The 22,366-nt window shown below is 48.0% G+C and overlaps 1 protein-coding gene across 9 annotated transcripts in view; it reads left to right on the top strand.

The window, feature by feature from the left end:
• Positions 1-336: 336 nt before the first annotated feature.
• LOC113958410 (excitatory amino acid transporter 4-like) overlaps positions 337-22,366 on the top strand; it is a 36,203-nt gene continuing 14,173 nt past the window's right edge. For 4 of the 9 annotated variants that reach the window (XM_027666637.1, XM_027666630.1, XM_027666636.1 and 1 more), the window contains exons 1-5: positions 361-389; positions 1,503-1,546; positions 7,408-7,492; positions 11,418-11,539; positions 21,823-22,071. In XM_027666637.1, coding sequence (XP_027522438.1) covers positions 21,858-22,071 — 214 coding nt within the window. In that variant the 5' untranslated portion in view covers positions 361-389; positions 1,503-1,546; positions 7,408-7,492; positions 11,418-11,539; positions 21,823-21,857. Of the gene's footprint in view, positions 412-1,502; positions 1,547-6,006; positions 6,100-7,407; positions 7,493-11,417; positions 11,540-21,822; positions 22,072-22,366 lie in introns of those variants that run through there. The other 5 variants (XM_027666629.1, XM_027666632.1, XM_027666631.1 and 2 more) reach the window with 5 other exon arrangements.

Raw genomic sequence — 22,366 nt, forward strand, 5'->3', positions numbered from 1 at the left:
CCTCGCCCCCTGTTCCCTGCACAGCGCCGGGACACACCCCGGGACCCTGTTCCCTGCACAGCTCTGGGACAGTCCCCTGGTCCCCGCTCCCTGCACAGCTCCGGGACAGACCCCCAGCCTCCCTCCCGTGGCCAGCGGACGCCGCGGGCCCAAGAAGGAATAAAGAGCGAGCTGTGGATACGATGCTCGTGGCTAACCCCTCCTCTCCAAAGGATTTCTTTCCGTCTTCAAAAGCTTGGTGCCTGGCGTTACCGTGCAGTTGGAAGCGGGCAGAGCCTGTCATTCGACCTGAGCAGGCAGAGCTTGGCTTCTGAGCCAGCCTGAGCTTCCCCCTGTCCCCCCCCCCCCCGTCCCCTCTGCAGGCTTTGCTCAAGGTCTACGGTGTGAAGGTATGGTGAGCACCCTACAAAGGTAATACTGCTGCTCGATTTTGCATGACGACTTTGTTAGTCATACAGGAGATCCCAAATGTGGGCAGGACTCCTGATCCCGGGAAGCATTAAAGATGTTAAGGGACCAGGAAATACACTTTCTTGTTTCTGGTTTTCGTGCCATTTCCCACTGTCACAGGAATGGGGGGCGAGGGTATGGGGTATCACTAATGTAATTTGACCTTACAGATTTTATGTGAATCCAGGTTTTGTGAACAGCTGTTCACACACTTCTGACCTTCGAGAAGCAGCTTTGCTCTTGGGCTGCATGTGAATTAAGACAGGATACTGGCTGTGTCACTACACTCCGTCCATATTTTACATTTTCTACAACAGCTATGCAATATACTCATCTTAACCAGAACTCGATTTTTTTTTGTGCTAGATGCCTGGTTAGTTACTGAGCAAGCACCACCTCTTTTAATTTCAGTCTCTCTTCTGACACCACATTTTAAATTATCTGAACTGGGCAGTGCTAACAGACCTCCCCCATCAAATGGGTTTTTTTTGAAACAAAGTTTTAAACCTGTGGATGAAACATATATGCATATAAAAACTTGTCCAAGGGAGCATATCATGGAATTGAAGCATTACTAAATAACCTTGTTACTGAGTATCTAAGTAAAATCCTTCAGAGAACACTTCTGTCCTGCGGCTCGCTCGCCTTATTGTCAGTGCCAAAGCGTGTTGCTGCTACAAGGTGGACATTCAGCCCCAGGATCATTGTGGAGCCACTTGCTCTGCATTTCCTTGTCCTTGCCATGATCAGAGGCAGTGGGTGCCTTGTGGCCATTAACAAGTGAGACACTCCATGGTGTAGAAGTGTTAGAAGTGAATGATGTTTTATTTCTTTATTTGCTGTTTCTGTATCATTTCATTGCATGGTATTGCAAGGGAATCAGCAATGGTACATTCAAAGTGGGAAGCATAGTTTCCAGAATTTACAGCTGTGTAATTCCCATGGGATTTAGTCTCATTGGTTAGCACTGGCTGTATGCTGGTGACCTGAGTGACATTGTAGCACAAGGCTTTCTGCTCGGACACTCGCATGCTCTTCTCATCTCCTCACAGGGAACTAAACAAACCTGCCATGAGCACAGCTGAAGATTTGGGAGGTAAGAGCGTGTGTGTGTGTGGGAAAGCAGCAGGAAGAGAGAAAAATATGCTCAAATCAGAGAGAGAGATTTGTGCTGGGAGCACACAAGAGCTTTCAGACCCTCAGCCAGGATTCCTGCACTGTTGAAAGGCTGGCATTCCTCGGTGTTACTTTATCATTCATGTCTTTAAGTAAGAAGAGACTGTAAGTTGTTTGCCCAAGGTAACAGGTTTTGAGTTAACCTGGGGTGAGCAGAGGTTGTCCAGAGCTGATCACTCCAAAGGTGCAAGGAATGAGAGCAGCAGGGGAACCGGTTTCTTGTGCTCAGCATGGCCAGAGCTGAAGGAGAGATCAGTTCTGCTGGTCACCATGCTGGAGCTTTGCCCTTCATGTTGCTCTGCACTGAGTGTCAGCAGTGCTAAAAAAAATATTCCAAAGCAGAGCCAAGTAGGCAGGACGTTGTTCCAGAGGTACTTCTTATCACAGTGCTAAAAGAGGGCTGAGCAGATAGAGTAGGTATCCTGGCACATGTGCACAGTTCATGGGAGCAAAGAAAAGCAGCAGCCTGGCAAGCAGATAAACACACTGCTGGTTTGCTTCCCAGGTGCTTCAGCATGGTCTGCCATGATGAAGAGGAGTGGAATTTTCCATCTGGTTAGTCAGACAGTGTGTGCCATGCTCCTGGCTCCCCACCCTGGCTGCTTGCAGATGCCCGTTTAGCTGCAGGCTATGAACGGTGAGATTTCTCAGGGGCTTCTCCTAGGTCAGGAACAATCACTGGAAAAGTAGATCAGAGAGCTCACAGAGGAGGTGGCCTGATAAGCTGGAAACGTGCCTTCCCTTTGGCTCAGTTTCTGTAATGAGCTGTGAGACAGCTTGTGTTGCCTCTGTTGACAGAGTGCAGCCAGCACAGCACCACTCCAAGCTTCTCTGAGCAAGGATTTGGGCCCCACGTGCCTGTCTGAGCTCCACCTGACACCCACAGGCATCTGGGGCCACCACATCTCCCATCCTCTTTATGACCCATGATAGGGGATGGGGAGAAAGCTCCCTGTCTGGACACTCAGCAAGGGTGCTCGGTTGGAGGCAGGAGGGATCCTGAATAGTGTGACTGCCCATACCCAGCTGTGCTGTGTGCTGGCACAGGACAGCCAGCTTGGAGCACCCTTCCCATGGATGGAGACCCTCCAAATCACAGCCCAGCACTGTCTGTGTGTGCTGCCTGCGTGGGCCAGGGAAATTCGGGCACCAAATCTGTGCCCCAGGGGGTGAAGTGTGGACAGCAAACCCTTCTGTAGCACCAAAAGGGAACAAAACTATCCCTGAGAGAATAGCTCTGGAGAACTGATTGAAGGGAAGGCCATGCTTTCCACTGTAATACTTCAGAGATGTAGTAGAAAGGGAAAAGCTTATGAAGCTCAACCTGTTCTACTGTTAATTTGAAATCTGGTTTATTGACTTCAGACTGCATTAATATATTCAGGTCTATAATAGAGTGATCTGGCAGAAATCCTGCTGACTGGACGAGATCCAAAGATAGGCAGATAGCTACATACCCCTTTGGTGTAACATACCATCCTCTGAGGACAAAGACAGTTTGGCAAGGAGGTGCACTGAGTGTCACCAGCAGTCAGAAAGAGGAGATTCTGAATCTTTGTGATACAGCTTCCAGGAGATGCCCCACAGCAGGAAAGATGTGGAGATTCCTTCTGGATCTGGGAACCTCTGAGTTCTCCAACGGGGGGTCTTACAGCAAGGCTCTACCCCAAGGTGAAAAGGTGTTTTGTCAAAATTAGGAGCCTAAGAAATATGACAGAAGAGTGTCATTAAAAGAGTGAAATAAAGTCTCTGGAGAAGAGAAAGGTAGAGTGTGCTTTTCTTAGAGAGAACTTGAGAGAATTAAAGACAAAGTCCATCAGGAGTGGTTGAAAGCAGATGGTTTTAGGGGATTCTGAAATTCAGTGAAGGAAAGCCAAGGGTAGAGATTTCCTCTAGAGCTCTGTGTTTTCTGAAGTCTTGCAGTTTTTAATTCTCCTTCCAGAAAGCCACTGAATAATGGGGTAGACTCCTAATGGAAAGCAAATTGCAAAACTAGACCTCAGAAGTCAACACAATCCTTCAGTCTGTAGTCTAAGATCTCACCTGGGAGGAGAGGAGAAACCATGTGAATCTTTGCTGAGGGAGGTGATGATTTAAGGGGGCATCTGGAAAAAACTGGGAAGTGCTGCAGTCCCCGTGACAGCCCCCAGGATCATCCACCTTTACTAAGATTTTCATATCCCAGACCTCATTTTCATTTTAGCCTCTAAGACTGTGTCTGCAGGTGCTGTGTGCACGAGTCCTGGCTTCTCCATGGTGATTAAGCTGCAGTCTCTTGGTGTGCCAATGCCAGCATTGCCATTAACATTAGAAAGTTCAGGTCAGCTCCCGTACAGCAGCAGCTGACCCCTTCTTCCTACTGATCATGTATCATTTCCAGGGTCAGGTAGAACCAGGCTTATATAATTTGCCTGAAATTCTGGTGAATTCATGACCACCAAAAGAGAGTAATGCAGGTTCCGAAATTTTTCTAAATAGTATATTCCACTTAAAAGAAAATTAATTAACACAGGGCTATTCCTGTCCTGAAAAAGGAGGTCAGACCAGATGATCACACTTGGTCCCTTTTGTCCTTGTAATACATATACACACATATACAGCACTGGGAGCTGCTGGGGAAGAGCACAATGCCAATGGTGATACCATGCAGAAAATGCCCAAGAAAATGGGCCAAGTTAAATTTGGACAAATATATCATCAAAGCAGAAGAAGTAAAGCATTTCCATCCTGTTTTCCCAGCTTGGAGAAGGCAGACTTAGCCCACAGTAGCATCAGATTGAGCTACTTGAAACAACAGAAGGGCTTTGTGACATCCTCCAGTTCTTACAACTCACTAACAGAGGATGCCCAAATGAAAGCTGGGTGCTGTTGTTGCAAGATCATGCGAGCTGTTCCCCTGAAGTAATTAATCTCCAGTTCAGACATTTCAGATTATTGACATAGAACAGGGTGTACATGAAGGTGCTGTATTGCAGAGTCTCATCCACAGAAAAAAACCACACTCAGAACAAATAATAATTGTGTCCACTGGTGTTCAGAAGACTGCTGCTGCTTCCAAGGACTGGTTTGTTGTTTTTTTTTTTTAATTGATTGGCTACATAAAAAATACACCCAAACAATATGGTTTACCCCAAGTGCAGCTCCTCTCAACAGAGTTGCTCTTCCAGTTTTGGCCTTCCTGATACCACAGTTGTCCTATGGGATAACATCATCCTGCACTGAAGATTCAATTTCTCCTGTCACGGCTTCCCAGGGACCTTCTAACATCACTCAAGCCAGAGACTGTTCCAGAGTGATTGCCTCCAATCCAACAACCTGTGTTTCCCAAGAATCCAACTCTCATTCTTGAGCAGGATTCCCTTCTCCCTGACCATCCTTGGTTGGTCCATCATCACCCAGCTGTGGTGGCAGGGAGGCTGGGGAGTCAGGGAAGAGCAGCAGGAAAGTGATGCTGGGGAGGGAACAGAGCAGGGAAAGGGCAAGGTGAGAAAAACTGCAAAGGTTTATTCACTAGGAATAAGCCTGGGGACAGAGCACCGATGTTTGAGGGAGGGTTTGCTGTCTCTGTGAAGGCAGAGAATGGAGATCAATAGAGCAGCAAAGACACAAAGGTTATTGATGGGTTAGAAACCATGGAATCATCTGAGAATGGTCATTTTGGAATTAGGGCTTCTCCCTTCAAAAAGGGGGTGGGATCAATACACCAACTGAAGTGCACCCACACCAATGCTGGCAGGATGACAACAAACAAGAGCTGGAAGCCATTGCACAGCTGGAAAACTGTAACTGGGGGAGTGGCTGGACTTGATGGTCTCAGAGGGCTTTTCCAACCTGAACAATATCCTGGACCATGGAATAAACCACCTCAGGTTTGACCCTCATTACTTGAAAACCACTCAGAAGGAATGGAGTGAGATCAGACAAGGCAGGAGATGAAGGGATAAGGTCAGATCACATTCATGTCACTCTGTTGTGGATATTCAGCTAAACTCCCAGTCTGAATTGCCTCTTGCTGGGTAGATAGCAGTTTTGAGAAATAAGGATCTGAAGAAAGGGCCAGGGAAAGGCCCAGCCATCATGTCTACTCTGGCTTCTCCCTCCTTCAAGGGCAGCTGTGGCAAGGCACATCCACCCTGTGCTGTATATTGAATCCTTCTCCACAGCAGGAAATTCTGTTATTGAAAGAATTTGCATGAGAGTTTCAACAAGAAATAATATATTTGTAAGGGCAATCCCTGGAAGTCATGCTGTCCACGTTTCTGGCAGGATGCATTTCACAGTGTTTCAAAGGGTGTGTGAAGATGGACCCTGAGAAATGCTTCTGCCTACGTGAATTCACTTGTGAGGTTGCACTGCATGTCTGTCCATAAAGCAGCCAGAGCAATTGGGCACGTCTGGAACTCAGCTGTCCAAACTCATAAGTGACTGCAAGAGAACTGCCTGGTTCTAGCAAAGAAGAAGCATCTCATATAGGTGAGAAGAGTTGTGTAATAGTTAAAATGCCAGGCGAGCGTAGAGAACGCAGCTCTGGTACTTTGCTTTTATGACTGTTCTACTCCAGAGGCAGAAAGTGATTTTCCAGCCACCGTGACAAAGAACACAAGCTCTGTGCTAATATTCAGGCAGGCAGCTGATGACTGTTGGCATCCACACTGGGACTCCACTGTGCACAGAAACTGCAGCAGTGCAGAAGAGAGAGTTGCCCAACCTGGGAGAGTGAGAACCAGGGTGGGCAGTTGTGCAGCACAAAGCACAGCCAAGCACAGGCTGCAGGAGGCAAAAAGCAGAGGTGTGAAGGAAGGAGACATGCAGACTGCTCATGGAAAGGGAAGAAATTAAAAAAGTGTCACATTGTCACTGGAACTGTCTCTGTACTGCACAAGCCATGGAAGAAAGCTGCATTCCCAAGTCATGGGTAAAACACAAAATACAGTAGAGTTAAATGTACAAATACAATAAGGCAAGCTAAAAAAAGAAAAAAGGTCTTTAGAAAGAAGATTTTTATGGCATGAAACCTGAATTGAGTCTCTTTCAAATGGATCAGGCAGTTTGTAGTGTGGCAGACAAGCATGGGGCTGGGAGGGAGAGTCACAAGTAGATTAGGGCAGGGAAGAAAAGCAAAATTACTCCTCATCCCTGTTGTCATGCTGGGGGGACCAGGTGAGTTTCCACCAGGGAATATCTCAGGGTGGCAGCAAGGGATTCATTCTCCAGTGGCAGTGCACTTTCTCAAACTGTTTGAGAAAATGGTGTTTTGGAAATGTCAGGCATCACCAGAGCAACCACTGTAAAAATCTGCAGTTCCCACTGGCTGGGCCTGTATAGTGATTTACAGAGACTGTTAAAATAAAAAAAGGTACATAGCAAATCACACAAACTCCTGAAGCAGAACTCCCCTTAGGAGTGTGCAGAACAAGATCCCTGTGCACCTGGGAGAAGCAGAGAGCATGAGCTGGGATTCAAAATAGCTGAAACGCTTCAGTCACACCCACTCTCAGCAGAACCAAGGAGAAAATGAGGGCACTTTTGAATGACAGAAGCTTCAGGAACTCGCAAAACTTTGTCTCACTCATCAGCTGAAACTGCCCAAGCTAAAATTTGGGGTAATAGTTTTTATCATTGGATATACAGTTTTTTAACTTCAGCTTCTTTGTTTTGTTGTCCCATCAGAAATTCTAACCAAAACGTCCTGGCAGGTGCTGTCAGTGAGAACAGCACTGGATGCTCTTTCTCTTTTAGCCCTCTGGGCCCTCTTCTACTTGGCCTTTGCTTTCCCTCCAGGCTGCATCCAGGACAATGCACCATGACAGCTTGGCTACACGGGGATGCTGCAGAGCACCATGAGAGCTACAGTCTATAAAACAAGGTAAAAAAATTATGAGAGGCACTCACATGAAGAAATATTACAGCTCAGGTAGGAGTAGATTTACATCAGTCTGCTCCAAAACAAAATATTTTTTTTTTTACATTTCTGAATTTTCCTGAACTTCATGTGTTGTAAGAGTTGAAATTTTGACTTTTTGCTAAAAAATAGGGCAAAAATAGATGTTGAAATATTGGCATTTCCCATAGGAAGGAAATTCCATTATTTGAGCAGCTCTGTGAAACACAAAGGATGTTCATTTGCAGAAACTCTACTAACTTGTAATGAAGGTCACAGCTGCATAATTGGACTCTGCTCCCAGGGCCAGCGAGCAGTGTAGGAGACAGAATTAATCCCAACCCCCAAATTAAGGTTACTGTAACAAGGAGAACAAGACTACAGAATTGCAAAATCCAGGGAAGGAAGGGCTGAAGGATTGCTTAACACACAGAGAAATCACATTTTTCCCCACGACAATTAGCAGCTGGGAATATCCCAGTGGCTTTTTACTCTACAGCAGAAGACATCCATGTCCTAGGACAGGTCTAGGTGTGCATGGCCCACATCCATCCTCCCAGTCACCCACACATTCAGGTGACAGGGCTGCCACACTTACCTGCCATTCACTACTACTACCTGCCTCCACTTCACTTAAGGACTAAGCATGGTCCTTAAGGGTTTTCTTTTTAGCAGTTCAGAGAAATCAAGCACTTTCAAAAGGCCAAGAGCTTACTGGAAGCCAGCGAAGCCATGGGATGGTGGGTACAGCTTCTACTTGGGTTTTGTATCCCAGCCCTGCAGCCTCAATGCCTCCTCCAGGTCATGTGTCCAAACTGGGTGTGCTGTGACTGCATTCTAACAGACACTCACATGTGAGTTTTTCTTTATCATTACAAGTCAACTCTTAGCCCATTTTTAGGTGTCTTGCATTTTAAAGATCCACTGGATAACCAATCCTTCTTAAAAAGCAGAGATGATAAAGAAGAAGTTGCTTTACTGGAACTGCAAACCTCTCCTTTAGACACACAAACCCTCCGTAAAAATCTGTCTGATGAATCCTTTGCCCAGAACTTCACTTTTTTAGGACTGGGGTCTTTCCAAGTTGGGTAGAGATACAGACTGAGGATGTGTTTAAAGACAGAATGGGTGCCCTGTGCCTATGTAACATTTTTAGTCTACTTTTAGGATTAGAATAAATCATGTTGAAAGGTGCTTTGAAAGGAAATCTCCGGGGAGCTGATTTGGGAAAGCTATTCCAGGCTGTTTCCCATCAAGCCATTCCTTTATCTTCAAGTGGTTGTGCAAGGATAGTGTCAGAACACCCTCTGAAAGGTGACTCTGTGACGTGAGGTGCAGTTCTCATGTCTTTTCTTGTTGCCTCCCTCAAGGTGACATTGTGAGTTTCCTTTTTACCCATTATTGAAAACTCAGAGCATCCCGTGGCCTCTGTGTGATGTGGATGATCAGGCATGCCTGGCACTCGTAGAATGAGGAGAGACTTGTGGGAGTTAGCTGAGCAGGGGGTTTGCTCCCCAAGGATTGGTCTACCCTGGGAAGACTCTGCCTGGGCATCAGGCAGCTCCATCCGGAGGGAGCAGAGCTCGTCAACTCCTCCATAGCCTCAGGCTGTGTCCTATTTAATAACTCAAACTTGTCTGGAAATTGCCACAGGAACAAGTTGAAACGAAACACGGGAAAAAAATGCCGAAGGAGAAGGTTTAAGGCATTTGTCACTGTGAGTTTATGGCTTAAAAAGGCCTGTGGGTGCTAACCTGGGGATTAAAAATGGGCAGAAATTAGTACAGACGCTAGGAGCCAAGCTGAACTTCAGGTGTAGGAGGTGGAAAGGACAACCATTCACTGTCAGCCAAACACTGCTGCCTGAGGTGGAATCAGGGAAACACACAGCAGCTGAGGGTTGGCCAAGTGCATGGCAGCTCTGCCACTCTCTGGGTAGCATCAGAAATGCACTTGTCCAGCCCGGGAGAGCTCTGCTGCAGGTCACCAGCCAACAGTGCAGCTGGGGGCTCTCCTGCAAGAGCAGCTGCCAGCCAAGCCATGTGAGAAGCAGGGGCACGAAGAGTAGGAGATGTCCTTTCTCTGGGACTGCCCCAGCAACAGCCACTATTGTGGACCCAGCAGAAGAAGCAAAGGAGAGCAGCCATGCACCAGACCAGGCTGCCATGGTCCATCTTCCTTTAACTCTGTGGCTGGGCTGGCTCTGAGCCACATTTCTGCAGAAGGGTTTTGGTGTGTGGTGCAGGCAGAGAGCTGGAACCTATTCCCCATAACCAGAGACGTTAATTTTGGAATAAAATTATGTTCTTGTGTAGCCCATTCCAATATGTGCTTGGCTGGAAAGATGACTGAAATTTTGCAGGGCACAGGGATTGGGTTTCCAGTCCCCCAGTTGACACTTGCATGACCTGAGATGTGATTGAACCTTCAATAGGAAGATTAAGGCCATTAGGGCTATGTGAGCCACGAAATCTTGTGAAGACCAAGCAGTTTATTGGGTGCAGAGAGTATGTCTTTGTCTCCTGATGCAGCAATGGCTCTGTGTTCATGCTGATGGTGCAAGTTTAAACAAGGGAGAACCACAGAGATAGTCAAGATCCCAAACTCCAGCCAAGTCCCATCTAATCACCATCCCTGTTTATGGTTGTGCTCAATGATTTTAAAGGTCTTTTCAAACCTAAACAATTCTGTGAGCAATGTCTGAAAAAGCCAGTTGGTGCTGGGAGCTGCTCTCTGTAACGTGGGCTGAAGAGGTCCAGCTCTCTTCTTCCTACAGAGCTGATGGGGGCACAGGATTTGGGGAGATTTCAATACCAGGGTCCTCTGTCAGATGAGCTTGATGCTTTGGCTTTGACCTACTCCTGGCTGGATGAGTTCAAACTCTGTGACAAGCTCCAGCTGCAGACACAACACATCAACATTGGTGTGCCAAAGCCAGAGCACACAGCAAAGCCCCTCACTGAGGTCACCTGAATTAAGGAGAAGGCTACTTTAAGGAAACAGCTTTTATGTCCATTGTGAGTCATGTATCTGGTAGGAATAGAAACAGAGGTGCTGTTGTAACTTTGGTGCTGTGCCTCGGTTTTTTGGACATAATTCTTCACTCTGCCGCATTCAGAGGCCAGCACAGGCTGCGTGGGGCTCACACCTGCAACCTGACTTGTGGTTTTAGCATAGTGCATTGATAGAAATTTTGAAATGTGGGGATTCTATCCAAGAAATCAGTATTTAAAAAATCAGTGAGTAAAGACAGTGGAAGCTTTGCCTGCTTCCTTGAAGGCAGAGTCTGTCTCCCTTAAAGACTGTACTGCTCATGTATTTCCTTTGCACGCTCAGTGAACCGATTCCTCCTTCTGTCTTGCCTAATGCACCAAAGGGGAACTGCAGCAATTTGGCTGAGGCACAGACACATGCCCATCCCCTCAGGCTGATCTGGACAAACCACAGGGGTGTGTCTGGACCTCTGAGGTCCTGTGCACACAGACTAGACCAGTGAAGGATCTGCCTGTCCAGTATCCAGCTGTTGCTGCTGGCTGTACTTATGCATGCAGCCTCCCTCGTGGAAGGAACCCTCATGAGGGGCAGGACTGGGATGGGGATGAGATCTGATCTCATTTAACAGCTGCCCTGCTCTCTGTTACTTCTAACTCTCCTTGCAGCTTGTGTGAGGAGGCAGAAGAAAGTGCAAACCCACTGGTACTGAGAGACCCAGAATGGGCTCCATGCAACCTCCTGGTGACAGGTGCTTTCTGTGCTTTGGTCTCCTGCAATCATCGAAGATTTTTTCAGTCTCCTCCTACATGCCACTCCCCCACCCCTTACTGCCATGTATCCTGAGCATATTACAGTCTTCCTTTCCTCTCTCAGGAGGTGCTGCTCAGAGCTCTCTGCTAACACTGTATCTTTCTAGAGAGAATATCCTGCTTCCTGCCTTTGAGCTGAAAGAATTAAAGAACGAAACAACTCAGAATAATCCCCCAAGACGAAAAAGACCCGCTGCCCTCCCTGCTTGACAACCTGTGCTGGTTCCAGGTGAGTGGTTTTGTCAGCGAATCTGAATGCATGAATAAGAGTGGTGCCAACTCCAGGGGCTGAAGCAGGGAAGGAGGGTAGCAGGAGATTTCCTTGGGCATGTGCATGAGAGAGTGGCAGGGATAGCTCTTGCCTGCTTTAGGACATGGGGCTGCCCAGAGGGGAGTGCTTTAAAAGTGGGACTGTACGTTCCAGGCTGGGATTAAATGCTTGGTGGGCAGCTTGAGTGAGACAACCTTATCACAGGACGTTGGCATGAGTAGGGGGCAATGGGGAGAGCATTTGTCCTCCCACTACTGGACTTAGGCCCCAAACCCGCTGTTCAGCTGGTAATCACTTTGTCATTTTAGAGCTTAGCTGGGCTGAAATTCCTGCCTGTTTCAGATTCCTCTCCCCCTAGCTGGTGCTCTCTTACAGAGGTGGGTCAGTGGATGGGCCCTGGGCAGATCTATTCTCCTCCTGGGTCCATTGTTGTGGTAGGAGTTGTCTGGGCGGGAGCTGGCTGCCAGGTACCAAGTGGAAAACAGAGATGCCCTAGCACTTCACTGAGCAGGAAGCCCTGCCAGGGGCTGCTATAGCAACACAGAGATGGCTGAGTTCACCCCAGTTGGGCTTGTGAACGGAAATTTTCAGCACAGGCACTTTGGCTGTACTGCTTTCAGCTCGTACTTCCCTTCCCAAGGGCGAGAAATGGGCCAGGCTCCACAGGATCCGATAGCATCAGGGGTGAGGACACCTCCAGCCGGGGGGGTCTGTGAACCCTGTGAGGATAGAGATCCTGGTCCTCAGGATTGAAAAAAATGTCCAGTCAATGTCCAGTGGCTGGACTCAATGCTCCTGACAACAGGCACTGAGCTATTGATGGGGGGAGGTCAGGTGGGAGCGGAGACATCCACTCCTCCTTTGCCATCCTTGCAAAGACGGTCCCTGCGAAGCACCCGCCTTACTCAGCTGTCAGGGGGGGCTGTAACTCCCCACTCTGGAGTGCCCGTGGTGTGCCCAAAAGCAAGTAGGATTTGACAGCTGCTAATGGCAGTTTTCAGACCACTGAGCAGAGGGGCAGGTCCCGTCCCTTCCTCACAAGCACCGAGCCTCCCCTCCCACCACACGAGGATGGGCTGCTAAACTCCTGCCCTCTCCCTAAGTGACCCAGCACTAGAAATCCACCTTGGAAAGACTGGTACAGCTTTTTCAGTGACCCCTTGCCTTGCCCTTCCACATTTGCTGAGCTTGTGCACAGCTCTTCTCAACTCCTTCCCTTCTGCATAGATTCCTCCCTCTTCTCCCTCTTCGGGTGCTTCCCTGCTGCTACCTGTGGAGACTTAAAATCCTGGTGGTTTTGATTTTGAACACAAAGCAGAGTTTCCTTGGAGATAAGAGAAACAGTGATTCCAAGTGGATTATTTCACAGTCTCTGGCTGGCTTTCAACAATGAAAACAAAAAAGGGAGTTGTGCTAGCAGAGGGAAGACAGAGCCTGGGGCAGCCTTGGGTGAGGGGGATGCCTGGCTCTGACATGCTTTTCCAGGGTCATCCCTTTAGCAGCATGGCTTGACCGAGTGCCACATGCCATGGCACAGTGTGACAGTATGTGCTGCCTCTCTTCTCCCAGCCCCTGGAGTCTGGTAAACCTGGGAGAGGCTTTGCGGTGGACATTCTAATTTGGCTGAGTTCTGCCACTCCCAGGAGTAAAACTGGCTAATTAGATTAACCCCTTGTGTGTTCTTCTACACAGACATTAGCAATAGTAGGACAATGGTGTAAAGCACCAGCATTTCAGTCATTGTCTCCCACCTATTTGTTCTGAGTGCTGACAACTGGGTTTATCCAAGCCAAGAGCCTGAACCCTCTGGAGGCTGGAGCTCTCCCCTGATGTGTTGGCCATGCAGATTTTGCCTTCCTTGAGGCAGGCTATTTGATCATCAGCTTATATCTCTTGGACACCCTAGCAATCAGAAAGCTGTGCCAGGTGCCGTGTGAGGGCACAGGGAGCAGGCATGAGCTGACTGGTGCTCTGTCTCATGACAGAGCACAGCACAGGGCAAGAAGGCAGATGCAATCTTCATCTGAAATTTTCTTTACTGTCTCCAACCCCATACACTATGGCAGGAGTGCTCTGTAATGCCATGCCTTGCCAGTGGCCAGGACCACCTTCTTTTCCAGAGGAATACAGGAATATATCACAGTGGATTCACTTGACTGAAGGCTCCCCCTCTGCTGACACACCCCTGAGCTCCTCACTGTCTGTCCAACAGCCACAAATGGCACTGGGCTGTTTCAATGAAGTGGCATTTTCTTGTTCAGCTTTCAGTGTGGTGCAGGAGTGTTGTGCAGGGGTCAGAGGGTGAGAGAAGAGTGGAGAACCAGATCATGGCCCTGTGGTAATTATACATGTAAATGAGCTCCAGGACACTTCCTGGACAGGCTGTGGCAGTGCTGTCTGAAGTCCTGAATGCCTTGTCTCACAGCACATCAGCAGAATGAAGGTCACAGCATGGCTGAGGTTGGCAGGGAGCCCTGGACATCATCTAGTCCAACTGCCCTGCCCAAAGCAGAGTCAGTCACAGCTGGTTGCTCAAGCCTGTGTCCAGACAGCTTTTGAATATCTCCAAGGATGGAGACCCCACACCTTCTCTGGGCATCCTGCCTCAGTTAAGTCTGTCTTGCAGCAACAAAGACTTAACTTTATGCTTAAGAGGAATTTCCTGGTACTTCAGTTCACGTCCACCTGGTCACTCATCTTGTCACTGGGAAACACTGAGAAGGATCTGGCACTGGCTTCTTCACCCCCTCCCTTCAGGTGTACATTGATAAGACCCCTCCCCAAGTCTTCTCTCCTCTAGGCTGAGCAGTCCCAGCTCTCCCAGCCTTTCCTCATGGGAGATGCCCCAGTCCCTCCATCATCTCTGCAGTCCTTCAGTGGACTCTCTCCAATGTGCCCATGTCTCTCTCATACTGGGGAGCCCAGACCTTGACACAGGATGCCAGCTGTGGCCTCACCAGTGCTGAGTGAAGAGGGAGAGTCACCTCTCTCAACCTGCTGGTCCAAACACAGCAGAGTTTCTGAGCCTTGGTTCTGGTCCCACCCAGGATGTCCCAGGAGTTCTGTGGTCCCAGGGGTGATGTACTGAATGCAGGCACTAAGAAAAGGCTGCTCTGTTTTTTGGGTTTGATGTTGAGCTTTGTCTGCACCATGTAAAGCAGTCAAATGTATTTCCTCTTCACCCAGCACAGCCTGACCCTGACCATGGCCTGGACAAAACCAGGCCAGAGATATCTGCAGTGTCCCCCCATGCTCAGAACACTCACTGCCCAGTGACTCCAGAGCTGTTGCCTCTGGAGTGAGGGCAGAGATGTGCACAGGCTTGAAGTAATTTTTTTTCTCTTCGTGTAGTTTCTGTTCCTGTTGTAAAGGTGTGCTAAACCATGATAAGCTCATGTGAAACAGCAGGTTGTCCCCTCTGGTTCCAAACATGACAGTGAAACAGGTTCTCTGTGGGCAGCAGAACTGTCTGTTGTCCCCAGCAGAAATTCAGCACATCACTGCTGCACAGAACTGATGTCCTCTGGCCAGCACCACTGCCCTGGGCTCTGAGGAGATGTTTTCCACATGAAACTGTGCCCTCTCTTGGCCGTGTAGCTCTGCATGTGCAGATGCAGCCCACCTCCTCCAGCTCCCTCCAGATCCTGCCTCCAGAGGCAGCCGTACAGCACTGGGCTCTGGACTGCACCAGCACTGCTTAGGGACAGGCACCACTCCCCTGGGGCTCTGCACTGCACCAGCACTGCTCAGGGACAGGCACCACTCCCCTGGGGCTCTGCAGGGCTGCCCCAGCACCATGGGACAGGTAGGCAGGGAGTGTATCTGCCTGCCCAGTGCACAGACTGGATTCCTGACCCATAAATTCCTGAGCAAAGTCTCCCTTTCACCTCTGCTGGCAGCCTGACATGCACAGGGCTCAAGGAGAAGCTTGTTTGTGAGCTCCCATGGACACCAACCACCTCATTACAGACAGTGCAGAACCTTTCACCACATGAAAAAAAAATTAGAAATACTTACAGCCTGCCTCTTGATGCTGCTGTTTGAATAACTGAGTGCAGGAACATTTCAGTGATGGCAGCTTTATAAAAGTCAGACTTGGTTGGGTTTTTTTCTGTAGCTCAACCTGCACAAAACACAAAGTAAGAAGAAATTGAAGACTTTCACAGCAGCTTTCCTAGATTCTGAGTTAAATGCAAAATTTCCTCAGCAAACAGCTTAAAATTTACCCCAACAATTGCATTTTTTTCTGTTGTTCTGATGTAGCAATATTCAAGATGTGCATATGGGTTTCTGAGAACTGAAAAATCTCCACAGTCTTGAGCATTTGATGTTGCAACATGAAAGCTGTATCAATCCCACAAGTGCAATTCATGCCTGGACACTTTATCACAACACAAAGTCTGAGATTACTTTCACCCTAAATTCCAAACACAGCACTGTACCAACTACTAGGAAATAAATTAACTCTGTCCCAGCTGCCACTCATCCTCTCAGGGGTGGAGCATGCTCTATATTTTCTACCCCCTAATTTGTCCCACAGTAATTCCTAGTACCGTTTTTCTGTCAGCCTGTGCTTTTCAGTGATCTTTCCAGTATCTTTTTGAGTCATTGGAGCATACAATTCAGAGTTTTTCTTTCTGTGTTTACTGCTTTTCACTTATTCGCAGAGCAGACCATCCTTCCAGTCACTTGGGAGCAGATGAACAGCTCAACCCTCTGCACAGTTTCTTTTTGGACCTCACAACTGACATCTCTGTTGGTGGACTGTCACCACCAGCAGTGATGACAAAGAGATCTCCTCTTTCATCCCATGATATATCCACTGCTTTAAAAACCTTTCATACATGATCCTTGATAAAAGATTTTTAAAAACTCTGGCTGATCTGACACTGAGGTTATGTCCTTACTGACGTGGGTTTTTCTTCAATTAGATGCATTTGAAGATTGCCTTTTACTTCTCCTTTTCTCCCTAGTTCTCCATTTTAATAAGCTGGTCTTTTCTCCAGGAGAGGGGCACGGACAAAGATGTGTGTCTTTCCAGAATCTGTAGTCAAAGCATACATATAAGATACAGTTTCAAGATGTTTCTCTGCTGTGTGGAATATTTTACTCTCAGATTCTAAGCGTGGAACTTTGTGGGGCCAAAATGATGCAATCTGTGAGAAGCAGATGGAAACCTGCCCTGATGCTCCTGCACTCAGCCCTCCAGCCCTGGGAGTGTGCCATGGCTGGCTCCCATCTCTCCTCAACTAGGATTTTAATACCTTCTATCTTTAAAACGTGCTCACGAGAAGGTGCTGCACACTGGATGGTGTCAGCTTTTCTGATGTTGGCTGCTTTAGCAGGGACAAGACATAAAGAGGACAGGTGTTCTTCAGTGTCCAGCACAAACTGGAACAGATACATCTCAGCTGATTCAGAGATTTCCTGCTTTCTAGCTCTTTATAGGTCTTTATGCTCTATTGCCCTCCTCCCCCCATATTGGAAATCTTCCTGGTTTAGATAGGAAGATATCCACAGAAAAATCTGCAAAAAGCAGGACAAAATGCAGTGCCAGTACTCTTCCTTCCTCATTTTTCACTTTCACTGTCTTCTGACTGATGCCCCTAAAATAGCCAAAATTCCACTGTTTATGTGAAGCCTCACTGCCAGGAACTAGGGATTAGTTTTGCAACACTGAAATTTCTTGCAAAATACCCTATGCCCCCTCGTTGAACTTCCAAAAATGCTCTCAGATATCTCAGTGTTCCTGGCTGAGTGGAGCCTGGAGGAGCAGCCATGGATAGAACAACCTGCACCAAGAGGGCAAAGCCACCCTCTTCCTCACAAGAAGAAAAATCCAAGCCATTGACAAGAGTATTGTGATGACTGACTGCAACAGTCTGAGAACTTCCAGCTGATGCAACAGATAAACAAATCCAGAGACGCAGAGGGAAAGTGCTGTGGAGGGGGCCTCTCTATTGCAAAATATGCAGATAGAGAAAGGGAGCAAGTTAGCAAGAGGGTGGGGACATCACAGGAGTAAGATCTGCCAGTGAGTTCCCTCTGTGCAATAAGTTTTGCTCTGAGAAGGCTGCTGAGCACATGGTGGAACATGGAATCTAATTATTAATCCGGTACTTTCCCATATCAATACAGAAATTTCATTTTGTTCTCACAAAAGTACATTTTCCGGTGCATGTGGATGGGGAGATATCTGGAGAAAAGAGCAGGTGAGTCCCTTTATATCTAGGTTCTACCCCCACCTTCCCTGTACAGGAGTTTGTGCTGTTGCTGTGGAATGGTCCAGCTCCAAGAAAGGCAAGGATTGGAGGAGAGGGAGCCCATTTTTCCATACTCCTGGATCCACATGGGTCTCCTCAGGTCGTCACAGCAAGTGGGAACTCTGTTTGGTGTGTAGCAAGTCTGTGGTGGGTGATTTCAGAGCCCTCGAGGTGACTTTTCACTTCACTAAAGAATTTGGAGCTTTGCACATTGAAGTGAGGCAGCACTTCACCTTACCCAGGTGTGTTGGGTTGTTTCATGAAGAGTGAGTGGTTTGGGAGTAAGAAAAAGAGTGTCTGAGGTTTAAAACTTTCTTTGGTGGTTCTGCTCTTGGGTGGTAATCTGTTCTGCTGTAGGAAGCTGCACTGCATCTCTGCTGACTGGAGGCAAGCCAATGCTACTCCAATCCACAAGAAAGTGTGAGGGAAGACAGAAGGGACTAACTACAGACCTGTGAATCTAACCTCAGCTTCTAGAAAAATTATGGAGAAGGTCATGCTGAGTACTACTGAAAAGCATTTAAAGAATAATGCAATCATTAACCAGCCAACATGTGTTCACAAAGGAAAAGCCCTCTTTAACCAGTTTGATCTCCTTCTAGGATGAGGTCACACACCCAGCTGATAAAGTGAAGGTGGTGCAAGTCTAGACTGGGAGAGGAGTGGCTGGAGAGCAGCCCTGCAGAAAGGGACCTAGGGGTGCTGATCAGCAGCAGGCTTAAGAGGAGTGAGCAGGGTGCCCAGGCAGCTGAGAGGGCAAATCTCATGCTGGGGACATCACAGCATGACCAGTTGATCCAGGGAGGGGATTATCCTGCACTGGTCAGCACTGGTGTGGCCTCACCCGGAGCACTGTGTGCAGGGCTGAGCCCCAACACTGAAGAAGGATGTGAGGGTCCTCAAATGTGGCCAGAGGAGGGGAATGGAGGGTGAACCTCCTGGTGAAGGGCTGGAAGACACATCCTGTGAGGATCTTGAGAGGTCTGGGCTTGTCTCCTTCAGAGAAAAGGTGGCTGAGGGGTGATGTCGTTGCTCTGCAGCTTCCTGAGGAGGGCATGTGGAGAGGGAGGTGCTGGGCTCTTCTTCCTGGGATTGAGGGGCAGCACAACTGGGAATGGTTCAAAGCTGTGTCAGGGGAGGATCAGACAGGACATTAGGAAGCATTTGAATGCCCAAGCAACAGGACAAAAGGTAACGGCCAGAAACTAAAACACAAGAAGTTCCACCTCAGTGTGAGGGTGAAGAACTTCTTTACATTGAGGGTGCCAGAGCACTGGAACAGGCTGCCCAGGGAGGTCATGGGGTCTCCCTCTCTGGAGATATTCCAAACCCACCTGGGCACATTATTGTGTCACCTGCTCTGGGTGACCCTGCCTTGGTGGAGGAGTTGGACTGGATGATCTCCAGAGGTCACTTCCAATCCCAGCTTCTCTGTGATTCTGTAATTTCTTTAGGGACAGGGTGGTCAAACCCTAGAAAAGGCTTCCTTAAGAGGCAGTCGATGGCCCAGGCCTGTCAGTGTTTAAGAGGCATTTGGACAGTGGCCTTTGCAACAAGCTTTAACTTTTGGTCAGCCCTGAGAGGGTCAGGAAGTTGGATGAGGTGATCCCTTCCAACTGGAATGTTCTAGTCTATAATTTTCTATCCCTCCAGCTGACTGTGCAGACAGTTATTTATTTCATTATAAGGGCAGTAAGATCTGGGACAGACTTCTAGACAAAAGTAGATAAGGTGGATCACAAAAGGGATTATCCAGTGAGTATCTGAATGAAAAGAGTGAGATCTGAGAGGTGTCCTCTTCCTTGTAGGGTCAGTGATGTCAGTAACTGGCAAGACAAGAGGATACATGATGTGTGAAAGTCCTGGGTCTTTGGAACCTGACAGCTAATAATGTTTTTTGTCCAACTCTATATCTGGGTGGCTACTGAATAAAAAATACAAGTCCATTCTGGGACACAGGGGATTGAATCTGTAGTTTCTTAAACTACTGTTGAGTTCAGGAGGCATGAACTCAATTAACAGAAAGAATATGTACTTTGCAGTTCATGTTTTTTATGGGTAGCTGTGAAAAACAGGAGTGGCAGTGAAAAGAAGGAACACAGGCAAAGTTTTCATGCAGTCTGGTGTGTATTGTCTCCATCAGCAGATAGAAGGGGGGTGGTGTAGTAAGGAAGAGAGTGTGTGATCAAGCTGGAATGAGTGGACCAAAATCTGCAGAATGCTGTTTGTTGATCCAAAAGCTGAGGTGACCACAGAAGCACTGAAAAGTTCCCGTAGCAAATGCCCAGAATCCTTGCCAGTGGCCTTCACACAGCTCAGCCTTGGGAGTGCTTAGAGTGACTTGGCTGGGCCATTCCTGCTCTGAACCTCATGGAGGCATCAGTATCTGTGCAAACAAACCTTCTCTCAGAATGGAGGTTTTCCTCCACCTTCTGTGGAAATGACTTTGCAATCTGTACTATGAACCAGCTCCTCTTTAAGGCACTGTCTTCAGGTCATGATAGGCATTTATCTGGGTCTGGATGGAAGACATTATATGTGTATTTTATAGAGAATATAGTCTCAGTTGTGAAGGTTTCTTTGATTTAAATTCAAGATTACAAATGGAGTAGCTCTGATTTGATTTACAACACCAAAGACAGGCCTTCCAGCACTTGCTGATGTGCTAAGGTGACTTTGTTCTTCTTTGGTTTCATGTAGGCTTGTATTATCTTTGCAAACTTCTGGGAAGAAGAATCGTTTTCAGACCTTGTGTCTGTCAAGGCACAGTGACAGAAGGAAAATGGAACCTGCATAGTCAGTCAACAATCTTCTTTATGATAAGAACTGTTGGGTTGGTGCCTTCCAGCACTCCAGAGGGGACTGGTTTGCCTCTGTAGCCCCCTTGTTCTTTTGTTCTGAAGAATATAGGAATAATAGTAAAAAATGAATGGATAAAGTACAGTAGATTGATTGCTCCAGGCCTTGCAGCCAGTTGGTAATGGAGCAGAATTGGTTCTTCATTTACCTCTTTGGAGTAGGTTTGATTTCAATCTTAGTATTTGTGAGGACAAGACAAGGGTTAACCCCATCAGTGGAGTTTGACAAGAGATACTACTTGAAAGTCCTGTTATGTTTATAAGGAAAATCAGTAAATAAAGTCTTATCCTCAGACTCCACAGAAGGCAAAGGGATTCTGTTCCTTTCTACAGAAACAGCCAGTGCCACTCGCTGCCATGGGAAAAGCTGTTGTGGTAGGGGCCTGTCCACCTAGGAGGTATGTCAGAAATGTTTGCTGCTTGGTTTTGTTTGGAAGAGTTTGTGTACAGGAACAGGGTTTATCGCCAGGTGATAAAAATACATTCCTGTCCAAACTGAAAAAAAGCCTGGGTGGCTGTGGAGCCCTTTCTGGCTGCCCAGGCCACCACAAGCCACTTCTCAGTGCAGGCTGGGGGTTATAGTAGCCAGAGCTTTTCTAGAGGCACCAAAGCAGTAGCGACAAGACCCTGGCAGCCCTTTAGATGCTTTCCATGAGGTCTGCTCCTTGCAGATGGGCAGAGGAGAGCGCATTCATCATCATCATCATCATGGCCAGGCTTCGCAAACGAAGATTTGGGGAGGGCTCTACCCACGTTTGTTACAAGCACGCTGGTGGCTAAAAAGGCCAATATGAGATAGACACGTCTGGCTGCAAAAGGCACAGCAGAAAGACTCCTTAGGTGGTAAATTCTGCCAGACACGATTCTTTCTGCGTTGTCTTTTCTCCTCAAGAGTGATCTTACGTGCTTTCTCAAAGGCATCAGCAGCATTAAAGACAGTGTGTCTCCAGACCTCCTGGTTGGAGGGCAGAGTAGACCAGTTATGTTGATCAATACAGCCAAGGCTGAGAATCAACTCTAAATAAATGTGCTCAGGGCCCCACAGGGAAATGACCTAAAGATGATGGGAAGGTGTGCGGCAACTTATGCTTTCCTGCCTGTCCTTCTCGCTGCCCGGCAGAGCTGTACCTGGGGGACTGAGCCGCCGTGCTGGCCATGAGCGAGCAGAGCCACGTCAACAGCCTGTTCCTCAACGAGGATGCAGCCAAGCGGCTCCACGCCGAGAGCCGGGTGCGGCGGCTCCGCCAGGCCGTGCAGAAGCGAGCGGCGCGGGCCAAGAAGCGCATGCACAGCATCACTGCCCAGAGCGCCAAGAGCTTCTTCAGGAGAAACGCCTTCGTCCTCTTCACCATCGCCGCGGTCTTGCTAGGTACGGAGCTGCCGGCAGCACCAGGCGCCGTTTGTAAACGTGGGGAAATGTCTGTTTATTCTGTTGCCGTGGGATTTAGGTGCTGAAAAAAATCTCCGGAGCAGTTAATTAGGGGTGAGATGAGAAAGGGTTTATTTGCCAAGGCAGAAGATGTTACAAGACGCGCGCCAGCCGTGCCTAAGAGGTTACATTTTATAATACCATCCATCCAATCCCAGATGTGTCCCCCCTGTGGCCTTTACTCTGGTCCGCCCCGGGTCCACCCCCTTAAAATGGGTCTGGGGTGTATTTCGGG

Source organism: Corapipo altera, unplaced genomic scaffold, assembly GCF_003945725.1.
Source record: "Corapipo altera isolate COAL_440 unplaced genomic scaffold, ASM394572v1 193, whole genome shotgun sequence".
NCBI lineage: Eukaryota > Metazoa > Chordata > Aves > Passeriformes > Pipridae > Corapipo > Corapipo altera.